Raw genomic sequence first — 12,691 nt, 5'->3', positions numbered from 1 at the left:
AGCCTGGTGAAATCCTATATACTGCTGCAGGCTAAGTGTCTCCTTCCAATTCCCCCTCTCTATTTCAGCTCTGTTACGTCATGACCCAAAACTTACTTACATCAGTGGAAACACTCCCATTATCTTCACAGGCTTTGGATGTCCCTCCTTTTTCCCCCTGCATCTCTGTACTCATGACTCTAACATACTCTGATATGCACCCCAGGCAGTAGATTTATATATGTTGTCAACTCCAGTAATTTCAGGAGAGGCACAGCAATTTGACTTTGATGGAATAACTCTGGATTAACACTGGTGTGACTGAATTTGGCCCCAAATATCTAAATCAATGGTTCTCAACCAGGGGTACACATACCCCTGGGGAAAAGCAGAGGTCTTCTAGGGTGTACATCAACTCATCTAGATATTTGGCTAGTTTTACAACAGGCTACATAAAAAGCACTAGCGAAGTCAGTACAAACTAAAATTTCATACAGAAAATGACTTGTTTATACTGCTCTATATACTATACACTGAAATGTAAGTACATTTATATTCAAATTGACATTTTAAAATTATATGGTAAAAATGAGAAAGTAAGCAATTTTTCAGTAATAGCGTGCTGTCACACATTTGTATTTTTATGTCTGATTTTGTGAGCAAGTAGATTTTAGGTGAGGTAAAACTTGTGGGAACGCAAGACAAATCAGACTCCTGAAAGGGGTACAATAGTCTGGAAAGGTTGAGAGCCACTGATCTAAATGACCCATGAAGAGGATTACATATGAATGGAAAGTGATTGCTGCATGCTAGAGATACATTAGAGATGGGTCTGAGCTGCAATATTGATATGCAGATCACAATCCAAACTTTCCCACAATGTAAGGTCTGGGATTGGTCCATTATTGAGATATGGGCCAGCTTCAAACTTGGATCTGGATCTGAACTTCCCTGAAGTCCAGGGTTGTTTGGCTCTTGGGTTTGGTTCTGACTTCATCTCCAATCTACATGGAAATCTAAAAATTGTGACTATAATAAAGTATCTTGTACAACTCAAATGCTGCTTGTCATTCATGTCTCCTTGTAGATGGTGAGCTTTTCAGTGAATCCCTTTTCCTTAAGTGACACCAGTTTTGAGATCAGTGGAACCGTGGGAGGCCTAAGTCTTACTAGTGTGGATGGATTGGTCATACCAGTTAATGACCTTACTGAAAACATTGAGGTAAATCCAATCCTCTCTTTCAGTGTGAACTGGAGTCTAATTAGATCCGTGGGTGGCACGTGCTCTATAAATGTCAGTTGTGTTATCATCATCATCATCTCTCCAAGTAGCAAGCTCAGTAGAGAAATGGTAATGTTGTGTTTACTGCCAACACACAAAGAGAGAGCATGGTGTATGCACATGCTAGGAAGGACTACATGTGGTTTGCAGGGTGAACACAATAAGCATCCCTTTCATGAGGTCTATGTGTGGGACCCTAAAGTGCATCTTACTTGTACAAGTGATTCAGCCTTTCCTTCTCCTTCATCATGTGGATGAACAAGGAGAAACATGAGAATCCTACTGGCTAAGGAAGATGGCTGCTGGCTATGGTCAGCCTGAAACACACTGTGATGTCTAAATAATAAAACCATCATAATCCTGCCTCGGGGTAGGGCAATGGACTTAATGACCTCTTAAGGCCCCTTCCAGCCCTACATTTCTTTGATTCTATCATCCCAATATTGCATGCCCATATTACTATTTCCTAGGCCTCCTAGCCCGTGTGTAAAATCATTAAACTAATGCCTAAATCATTCAACAATGCATTTACATATCAATTTGTGTTTCAGGATGACCATAATCTCAACTCTTTAGATTTAGCAGGTATCTGTATTGTTACTCATCTGGAAGACACAGTCTGGAATCGTTTTGATGAGTAGCATGCCATTCATTTCCTAAAAACTCACATATGGAACACTTGCAAATGTACTTCAAGCCTGCCCACATTCCTCTCTAACCCATGTATGCACTCAGCAAAAAGAGCTTTGAAATGAACCAATGTAGAGTTCATATGGACTTTTCAGAAGCTTGTTCTAAGTATCAAGCAAATTGCATTTGAGCAGGCATGCAATAGGGAAGTCTTATTTACGATAGCTGTCCACCAGGATGGATTTGCTTGGGAATGCTTTCCCCACAGTATGTTTTGAAAGAAGAAATTAAACGGTTTTTAGAAATAAATCCCATAAAATGTGCTTTGATCTTAGCATGTAGCCACATCGTGTTACTATGTAATAGGATCCAGGCACTGTCATACATTTTTAGGAATGAATTTCTGTGTTCAAATATAGATAATGCTGCCAAGACTTTCAGCACCTCAGGAAGACAGAAGCCTGTTGAATCTGGGCAATTTTAGTGCTCTCCAAGTCAATGTCACCTCAGAAAATACATCTCTAGTGATCCACCTGGAAACTGAACAGGATATTCCACTAATACTGTACTTGGGATATGGCTACCATCCAAATGAGACTAACTATGATATGAAAGCTCATCTGCCCCTTAAGAAAAACACTGGAGGTAAGATCATTTACCGAGGACATTTGATTCTGGGCACTCTAGGCTCATCTGCAAACTACATGAGCACCCTTAACTCACACTTTCCAATAGAAGCTTAGCACACTCAATATGAGCTCTTAGGCCCAGATCCACAGAGGTACTTAAGCTCCTAACTTCCACTGATTCAAATGGAAATTAGGATCCTAAACACCGTTGTGGATCTGGGCCTTAATTCTCACATATAGTGCTGTCATCCACATTTTTGACAGATAAGAACAAATATAAATTGTAGAGATGAGCTCAAGCTCAGAAGTTTGGATGTGTAAATGGCAATGAACCGCCTCAAAGACTGAAAGAGTTCCAATCTGTGTCCTGGTTCAGGCCATCTCTAGTAAACACTATGCACAAACAGAAGCAAAGAACAGGTGCTTTGAATAATTAACCTAATAAATTAACCAGAATAATAACCTATACTGACAGTTGTTCTGATAACTGTTCTGTTATTCTATTTAATTTATTTATTGGCATGTATACAATATATCTGTACATTGCTGAAACAAATGCTTTCTTACATAGCCTGCAACTAAATATTTCTGTTCAAGATAAGTCAAACACATGGGTTCTTAGCCCAGAAGAACTCATTTTCGGAGAAGGGACTTACTATCTCATGATGGAACAAGACATGGAAATGGATTCTACAACCAACCGTGATCTAACCATAGCTGTCACTTCCTTTGTATCACAGTGTGTGTTCTGGGATGAGCTACGGGGCAACTGGAATAGCTACGGGTGCCATGTAAGTAGAGAGAAGCAGAAGAATGTTGTCATGGATCTTTCCTCAATACATTTCAAAGCCAGCCTAGATAACAATAACATTTGTTAAAACGAGTGAACATGTTTCTTTGAACTCTTGATAGCACCATGAAACAAGACCAATTTGGGATGGGAGAAGGTCATGAAGCTCTGGTTAGTCCAATATAAAGGGGAACTTAGACACGTTTTCTCTAGGATGTGCTTCTAAGTGAGAAGTGGTTGAAGCATTTTGAATGGATTATGTTTAGTACTATAATACCGACTTCCGCTTAGGTCTTAGAATCACTGTCCTCTACTGGATTTTGTAGGATCTGCTTACATATAACAATGCTTCACACCTATCTCAGCTAGCTTTCCTGTTTCTTTAGCTTGGTAGGTAAGTAAGCTGTAAACTTTGAAGCCAAAAGTTGAGAATGTTTTGAACATGATCATTCTTTGGCTTTCAGGTAGGTCCAAAAACAACCCCCAGCAGCACCCAGTGTCTCTGCAACCACCTGACCTTCTTTGGCAGCACCTTCTTTGTCACGCCCAACACCATTGATGTCAGCAAAACAGCGGAGCTTTTTGGCACATTTGTGGACAACCCCGTGGTAGTGACAACTGTGGGCTGTATCTTTCTTGTGTATGTGCTGGTGGCTATTTGGGCTAGAAGGAAAGACATTCAGGATGATGCCAAAGTAAGCATTGTGCTAATAGATAATGTGATAGGAAGTATTTCCCCTCTGTCTGGCCTGCTCTGCTGTGGTCACATTAATGCAGTCACTTAGGACAGAGCGAGCAGTCAGCTCCCTTTGGAGCTGATGCCACTAATTCTCCCTAAAGGGATTGTGATCCAGGAGTGATTAAAGAGCTAGCATTGGATTGTGTAATTTTTGTGTAATGTCTTTCTCTGTCATCTTCAGTGTGTTCCCGACAGTATACATGAAGAAGGAGGGAGTCTAAAGTTTTAGTGGTTTGTTTTCATTAAACTTTTACATCAAGAATATAACACAAGACTGAGTTTATCACTCAGGGTGTCCCCAAATGCTGTTCATTTCTATGTCTCTCTCTAGCCTACTTCTAGACATAGCCAAAAAATGGAGGGGAAGTCCTGTGGAAAATACTGACAAAAACAAAAGAGTTTTTGTCTAAATATTTCATGGAAAATTTTGGCTTTCTGCAGAAATTTGAATACTGAAAAATTTGGGGGTTTGGCCAGTATATCTCAGCTTTCAAACATTCAGCTTTTCAACAACAAAAATCAAAATTTCCCATGGAAAGTGGACTTTTTTAAAAAAAATTAATTACATCATAAACCTAGTTTTGTATCAAAAAACAATTTTGATGAAAAATTTTCTACCAGCCCTACCTATTCCCCTTGCCTCCACACTTCCTGCTAGGTATATTCAGTGTTCACAAGATGGCACCGTGTCACATTTCCCATCCAGGAGCCTGGAGAAAGCCCTGCTCCAGGCACTGTTACTATTTTACCATTCATAGGATTCTCCTGGTGGTGTTGTCTCTCTTTCCAGGTGAAGATCACAGTGTTGGAGGATAACGACCCCTTTGCGCAGTATCGTTATCTTGTGACAGTTTTTACAGGGCACCGTCGTGGGGCAGCCACAACCTCCAAGGTACTGATGGAATTACAGATCTGTAGGTATCTTCTGAATGTTTAATAGACCGTGAACATATAGAGCTCCAGCTTCAGAAACATTTGTCTCATCAGGAAATTGACCATGTCATATTTAAACCTAGCGTGTAAGGGAGCCAGCAGGCTACCAAAGAGAGCTTTGGCTCCTCCAAGGGAAAAAGCAAGTAATGAAGCGTTTTCTCTTCCCCTCCCTAGGCCTGGGAAGGGGACCTCTGGATCTGGCGGCAGAGGTAACAGCAGCAGTAGGCAGTGCCTGGCTCTGGAGGAGGAATGGGGAAGTCCAGAGGATTCACTGGGCACGATTAGATCTGCAGCCTCACTCACTCTGCTGCAAAACAGGCCGAATGAGTGAAGCTCTCCCTACATGCACAACGACGTAAGAGCAGTTGCTCTTATGCTACTCAGCAGCTGCGACAGCTTCCATTACACTCAGTTCACAGGATATGGCAAGGCTGTCGTGGCATCCTGCCAACTGTAGGCCAACGCCTGAGCTCCTGACTCAGTTTTCACTAAGTCCCTTTGGGGGGCAGCTTGGCTTCAGTTGGAATTTGCCAGAACAGAGGCTCAGTAAGGAGTTCAGGATTGGAACCCATGTCAATACAAAGTATCCACGTCCAAGCCATGAATGCAAACAAATGGTGCCTTGCTGTCAATTATCAATACACTCATCCGGTATGTCTTTCAGGTGACTCTCACGCTTTACGGCCTCGAAGGAGAGAGTGAACCCCACCACCTGACTGACCCTGACACACTAGTCTTTGAGCGTGGAGGAGTGGATGTTTTCCTGCTCTGTACCCTGTTTCCTCTTGGGGAACTGCAGCATATCCGACTGTGGCATGATAATTCAGGAGACAGTCCATCCTGGTAAGCAAGGGGAGAGGCTATGAGGAGACAGAAGATTATCCTTTCTGATAACACTTTGCCCTTCTGTTGCACTTGTCAAACATTCATGTATTTATCCTCTCCCCACCCTAGGAAGTTGGAATGAGTTATCTCCATTTTGCAGATGGAGAAGCTCAGTCACAGACAGGCAAAGGGTCAGAGTCTGACACCCAAACTCTCAGTGAATTGCACTTCCAGTGACCTGAATTCCATAGCGTCTTCCCCACATGAGTTAGTTCTTTATTTTTATGGCACAGGTATGTGAATCGCGTGCTGGTCCATGATCTGGCTCAGGATCAGAAATGGTATTTCCTCTGTAACTCTTGGCTGGCCATTGATGTTGGAGAGTGTGTCCTAGACAAAGTGTTCCCAGTTGCTACTGAGCAGGACATGAAGCAGTTCAGGTAACTTCTGCCTTGAGTTTGGTTATTGGCAGCAATCCATTTGAAAAAAGAAGGGATGCAAAGAGGGCCTAACCCAAAGCCCTTTAACGTCAATGAGGTCTCAGCCTTGACTTCAATGGACTTTGGACCAGAGCCAGAGTGAGGACTGCTTAGCTGCGTCTGACTGTTAAAGTGTGGTATTACTGCTCTGCAAACACTGAGGAGAGGGGAGAAAGACAGTTGGAAGTACCCAGTACAAACCCCAGCGCCAAATCCGCTTTACTATGTTTTTTCCCTGACAGACTAACAGAAATTGCTTTTGATGTATTTGGTCCTCACCCTACAATTACAGGGACAGGAGCTACCTTTTAGGCCTCTGCAAAAGGCATTGGTCTCGTGGATTTTGGGGGACTTGGCTATATCCAGTGCTAACACGACCATCTCACACAACCCAAACAATGAGAATCCTGTTGAGTGTCATCTCATTGTTATTTAAAATCTGTATTGTGGGAGCACTTAGAGGTGTCAGCCAGGGTGGGGACCCAAACTGATCTCTCTTTCCCCCTCTCCTTTCTAAGCACTTCCTTGCATCCCCCTCCTTCTTCCCAGTAACCTGTTTTTCATGAAGACTTCCAAGGGTTTCCAGGACGGGCATATCTGGTATTCGATTTTCAACCGCTCCCCACGAAGCACCTTCACGCGAGCTCAGAGAGTGTCGTGCTGCTTCTCCCTGCTGCTCTGCACCATGCTGACCAGTATCATGTTCTGGGGGGTGCCGAAGGACCCAGCTGAGCAGAAAATGGACTTAGGTAAGGCTGAGTGACTGCTCGGGCTGGGCAGGGGGGAAGGGGAGACACAGAGCCAGGAAGCAGTTTCATTGGGGGATCACTCAGCAACAAGGTTTTTCCAAAGGGGAGGGGCTCTAAGTCTGGCATTTTCACTTTGCTCTGGGACTATTTTTACCCTTCCTCTCTGCCTGACGATGGCAGGTAAGATCGAGTTCACATGGCAGGAGGTGATGATCGGCTTCGAGAGCTCCCTCCTCATGTTCCCCATCAACCTGCTCATCGTGCAGATCTTCAGGAACATCCGATCCCGGGTGACCAAGGAGCAGAAGGAGAAGAAACCAGGGAAAAGTGGCCGAGTGTCTCCAAATCTGCCCCCTCCCCCTCAGGCAATCCAGAGCATCACACTCACCCCTGAGGCTGTGATAAAGGCAAGTCCCTCTGCGCATGGACTGTTACAGGGAAATGGTTGAGAGTACTGATCTGCCCCAACGGTGTATAAAATACAGTGCACTGCCCCCTGCTGGTGGCTGTGTGCACCAGCATGAACTCACTGTTTACTATATGTGGCAAGTTTCAGAGTAACAGCCGTGTTAGTCTGTATTCGCAAAAAGAAAAGGAGTACTTGTGGCACCTTAGAGACTAACCAATTTATTTGAGCATAAGCTTTCGTGAGCTACAGCATCCGATGAAGTGAGCTGTAGCTCACGAAAGCTTATGCTCAAATAAATTGGTTAGTCTCTAAGGTGCCACCAGTAGTCCTTTTCTTTATGTGTGGCAAGAAAGCACTATTTTGTCCTGTACCAGATGTGCTTCATAATTCCTTAAGTAATAAGCAAAACATTCACTGAGGGGGTGTCTCTTTGTTAGAGGTCCTCTTGACTCTGAAGGATGGGATTAAAGAATGAGGGGTACTTAGCTAGGATTACCATTGTCAGGGTCAAATTCTCCATGTAGGGGACTCTCGCTGATTTCATGTACCTCCCTAGGCAGATATGGAGCCTTATGGGTATGTACTGAGGGACTAATATCACTGTGTTGTGTGGTCACAGTCTAACATCAAAGAAATGGATAACATTTGTTCCCATGATACAACTAACAACATGAGACATATGTGTAGTCATGTTGCTTAATGCACAACTGAAAGGCACTCCACTCCTGTCATGATGAGCATGGTATAAGAACCTATATAGAATAGAATAGACTCCCCAGCCCTGGTGAATTGTGTGTATTTTCACATCCTGCAAGCTTATATTGTTGGACTTAAACCTGTCAGATCAGGGCTGTCCCATGGGACTGTCTAAGCCTGTGAGAGTCTAAGGCCTTATCCACACGGGGGCAGCACTGTAGCTACAGAATCAGTGCAAACCCCCATTGTAGATGTGGTACACCCACCAGTGAAGCTTACCATGGTTTTAAACTACATCAGTGCAAGTAACCAGAGCCACTAGGTGACTGCCATGCTGTTGCTGCATCTTCCAGGATATCAGGAGAATTGCCAATTCACTGTTTAAAACCCTGAAGACTCCGCTACCCTCCTCAGAAACAGACCCTGGAAAATCTACTGACATCAACACACTCTTGGCCTTGGTTGAGGATATCATCTGCCAGCAGAACAGAGCTGGGCAAGAGTTTTATGATGAGAGTAAAAAGAAGGATGATCCTATTATCATCACACTAGGGTCTGTAGATATACAAGGTAAATCGCAAGCTAAGAAAAGCCTCACAGAAATGCCTGTAAGTGAAGCCACCGCAATCGCTAGATATGAGGACCACTCTCTTACTTCATTTTGAGTTAAGGACAGTTCAGTGTAAATACTTTGTTTCCTTTGCGGTAGAGTGAATGGTGGCTCTCAGCTGTCCTGCTTTTAAAACCAATGCAGGCTTTTCGGTGTTTATGACGAGTCAGTGTCCATGTAGCATCAAGAGCCTCATGTCTCAGTGATTCTATAATCATGTTGTCCTTTCCCTCATCCTTCCTCTCTCTGTGCTGTTGTCCCCTCCAGTTCCAACTCAGGGCTTGATTCTGCCACCAGGGCTCACGTTGATTATTAACTTAGTCTGTAAATTGCCCCAATGATTGCAATCCCAGTTTGCCATTGGCTTTTTCAATAGATTTATGCAGTTACAGACTGCACAGGTAGCCTATGAACAAGGATGTTTGGTCTTGGACTCATCTGTTGAGGTTCTGAGGTTATTGTCATAAAATATTGTTTGCCAGATGTGAGGAGAATGCTACTGCTACATGGTTGTATAAGTTATGAAAGCTAGATTATTAGTATTAGCAGTCACCATAGATGTGCATCACCTTCAGTGTAATTCCCCGCCCTGAAAATCCTAGGCCCTGATTCTGCCACTCTTATTCACACTTTATTCCATGAGCAACCTCATTTATTTCCCTTTTCCCGCCCTCCCCCACTTCCCTGGAGAAAAAACAAGAAGCCCAACTCCGGAGAAAGGAATGGGTGAAAGGCTGAAACACAGTGACTACAACCGCTACTTGTACATGCAACTCCAGCACGTGGAGATGGAGTTGGAATTACTGGGACCTCATAAATTCCAGAAGACTCAGAGTTACGTCCAAGCTGTTAGGCAGGTCCAGCACATGAAAGGCCTCCTGGAAAGCCACCTCTGCTCTTCAGGATCCATCAGTGAGAGGTAACAATCACTCTCATCATTGGTATACGTAGATGCAGGTCACTGATTCAAATCCAGCCCAAGCTGGTGGTGATTGAAAGTCATTACCATCTGATGACTCCTTGATAATTGTATAAACACTCTTGGAGGAGCAGCAAGGGAATTTCAATTGAATGATTACTGCATACTAGAGATGTAGGGGCAACTCATCACTCTTTTGTTTATACCAGTGGTTCCCAAGCTGCTTCCTGCAGCTCCCATTGGCCGAGAACAGCAAACCGCGGCCACTGGGAGCTGCGATCAGCCAAACCTGCAGATGCGGCAGGTAAACAAACCGGCCCGGACCGCCAGGGGCTTTCCCTGAACAAGCAGCACCCCTAGTTTGGGAACCACTGGTTTATACATTTATACCTCCAAAACTAAATGTTCCAATGTAGTAAAACATTATAGTAAAGAGCTGAGGACAAGCTCTGAGCTCCAAAGTGCTCAAGGGTCTGTAAAATAATGGATGTGTGGAAACCTGTTAACAAACAACAGAGACAGAAATGGGTCAGAAAAATCTGATTTTTAAGTAGGAAGTATTCAACAATTTAGTGATGCTACTCTTCATGGTCTCTAAGCCCTTTTTTATAGGGGCATCCAACAGCCACAATGTAGTGGTGGGTCTGTCAGCATTTACATTAGAAATCCTATTATTCTGGGGTTTTAGAAATAAAGCCCATAAAATGTGCTTTGATCTTATATCTATATGCCTGTTTGTATCTGTATACCTGTGATTTGTGTACCTGTTTTTGCCACTTTCTGAATACTATTCATATCATTGTATCTGTCAAAATTATTTGAAAATAGTTAATAGTTTTTAAAATCTGACTTTCACATAAGGTGTTTCTTATCCCTGTTAAGTCCAGAGTTTGCACTTTATTTTGTCTTATTTGTGGTTTGCTTCTGTCTCACCAGTAAAATGACTTTCTCACGATGGTTGACTCTCCAGGTGCTCCCCCACTCCAAGTTTCTCTGGGGATGGCAAGAAAGGTTCCTCTTTCAAAGGCTTGCCCTGGTGGTTTGTTTTCATTGGCTGGTTTCTCATAGCTGCCACCAGTGGTGTGTCCGGATTCTTCACCATGCTTTACGGGCTACATTATGGCAAGGAGAACTCCATCAAGTGGCTGATCTCCATGGCCATCTCCTTCTTTGAAAGTCTATTCATCACACAGCCCTTAAAAGTAAGGTCACTATCAATACAAAACACTGGCTAGGGAAGGGTTGATCCTGCAGCCCTCTCAGGCACATCACTCCCATTGAAGTGAACTTGAGTTTTACATTCAAAAGGACTGCAGGACAGAGCTCTTAAGCAAGAGATCCTTCCTGTAAGTTAGGGGTTTTGTTACAATTGAGTTATAATGTCGTGTTGATTTGTCTTGGCAGGAATCTTGTTCCCGTTAGCTTCATTTCATTCTTATTTTGCAAAAAGAAAAGGAATACTTGTGGCATCTTAGAGACTAACCAATTTATTTGAGCATAAGCTTTCGTGAGCTACAGCTCACTTCATCGGCTGACGAAAGTTTCCAGTGGGAAAGGTATGGCCAGAGGCAAAAACCAATCACATTTAGTGGGATTCACACAGCATCTTGGGGTCCACTCTCTTTCTGATTTCTTGTTCATGGAATTAGCCTGTGTTTATAGAGCAAATTAAAAGGCAAAATTCTCCTCCCCAATCTGCAGTGCATGGATCAGAGACAAGCATTTAAGGCAAGGTCTAGACCTCTCCTCATGCAGAATGTGCAGACTCTGAACAAATAGCTAATGTCTTCCAGGTGTTGGGATTTGCTGCTTTCTTCGCTCTGGTTCTGAAGAAGGTGGAGCATGAAGACGAGGAAAACACTGCTATTGCTGGACCTCTGTCTGCACCAGGTAATTGTGTGTCAGATGTAAAACATGTGGGGACTAATTAATTAATGTGAAATGTCTTATCTGAGACTTTGAAGTGCTTTATTCATGCATATGGTCAAGATGGACAAATGTGACCAACCGCCTATAACCTTTGTCTGCTCCTGATCCCTAGACCAGCTGCTCTAATTTACACCAGCTAATAACAACACAGGCCAGGGACCCCTGGAGTGCCCAGCGGATCTAGCTCCATAATTTCCCCTGAGCATGTCTCCAACATGCCCTCTAGATTGGGGGGAGGGGGGGTAAGCAGCTACATTGGTTCTGTTAGTTAGGGATTTCCCCTTGCTTGAGGAATTCTCAGGTGCCCCGTGAGGGCAGCTTTAGGGCCCTTTTGAATGTTTAGAGCATAAAAATCTATTGGAGTACAGAAAAGCTGCTGTAGGCACAATGAAAAGGAGAGCATAAAACCTGATCATACGTTTTCTTAGGAAGAAACTCTACATAGCACATAACAGGAGGGCCACAGAACCAGAAAAGGAAAAATCTTGGATCAAAAAGAACTGTCTATCCCCATGGGTCTTTCTTCTATATCTCAATTCACACCCCTTTGACCTAGCACTGTTGTGAGATTGCCCTTGTAACTGGATGGGTTTAATCCTATTATTTGGGACTCGTCTACTTTCAGGACTCTGATGTCAGACCCTTCCTCCCCACCATCACTTGCTCTGTCCCCTCTCAGAAGTGGGAATGAACAATGTTCTCATTCTTAGTAGTAGTAGACCAAGAACCGTGAATGGGTCCTGTTGCTATGGCTGACTGCTATTGCCTCCCGCACTCTCACCTGCATGCTGCAAACTTCAGTTACAGTTTCAATATCCAAGTAACAGAATTCAAAAGAAGGGAATAATATTTAGCAGACTAGCTGAAAACTTAAGAACTAAAATAATGGAGTAGGATTTCAGAGAGATGCATATATGAAGAAACCAATTTAAATGATTCAGCTCTTATCCAAAATATAAAAAACAAAATTGCATATGGAAGAAAGAATGCACACAGCTTTCCATTCCTGAACACAATGCAATTTACATTAGTGCTGTGCTAACTTCCCAATGTTTATATCATGGGTTGTTTTGCAACAAACTCCACAACAACT

At 43.3% G+C, this 12,691-nt stretch overlaps 1 protein-coding gene across 1 annotated transcript in view; it reads left to right on the top strand.

The window, feature by feature from the left end:
* PKD1L3 (polycystin 1 like 3, transient receptor potential channel interacting) overlaps positions 1–12,691 on the top strand; it is a gene marked incomplete at its 5' end in the record, with an annotated part of 73,609 nt that overhangs the window by 44,929 nt on the left and 15,989 nt on the right. The window contains 13 exons of the mRNA XM_084644400.1: positions 1,067–1,201; positions 2,311–2,536; positions 3,118–3,311; positions 3,775–4,005; positions 4,840–4,941; positions 5,647–5,825; positions 6,101–6,247; positions 6,836–7,035; positions 7,216–7,442; positions 8,494–8,710; positions 9,441–9,669; positions 10,640–10,871; positions 11,463–11,559. Of these exons, the coding sequence (XP_084500526.1) occupies positions 1,067–1,201; positions 2,311–2,536; positions 3,118–3,311; positions 3,775–4,005; positions 4,840–4,941; positions 5,647–5,825; positions 6,101–6,247; positions 6,836–7,035; positions 7,216–7,442; positions 8,494–8,710; positions 9,441–9,669; positions 10,640–10,871; positions 11,463–11,559 (2,416 nt within the window). The remainder of the gene's footprint in view (positions 1–1,066; positions 1,202–2,310; positions 2,537–3,117; positions 3,312–3,774; positions 4,006–4,839; positions 4,942–5,646; positions 5,826–6,100; positions 6,248–6,835; positions 7,036–7,215; positions 7,443–8,493; positions 8,711–9,440; positions 9,670–10,639; positions 10,872–11,462; positions 11,560–12,691) is intronic.

Source organism: Lepidochelys olivacea, assembly GCF_965140295.1.
Source record: "Lepidochelys olivacea isolate rLepOli2 genome assembly, chromosome: 12".
In the NCBI taxonomy this organism is placed as follows: Eukaryota; Metazoa; Chordata; order Testudines; family Cheloniidae; genus Lepidochelys; species Lepidochelys olivacea.
This window is presented reverse-complemented; position numbering and strand designations above follow the sequence as displayed.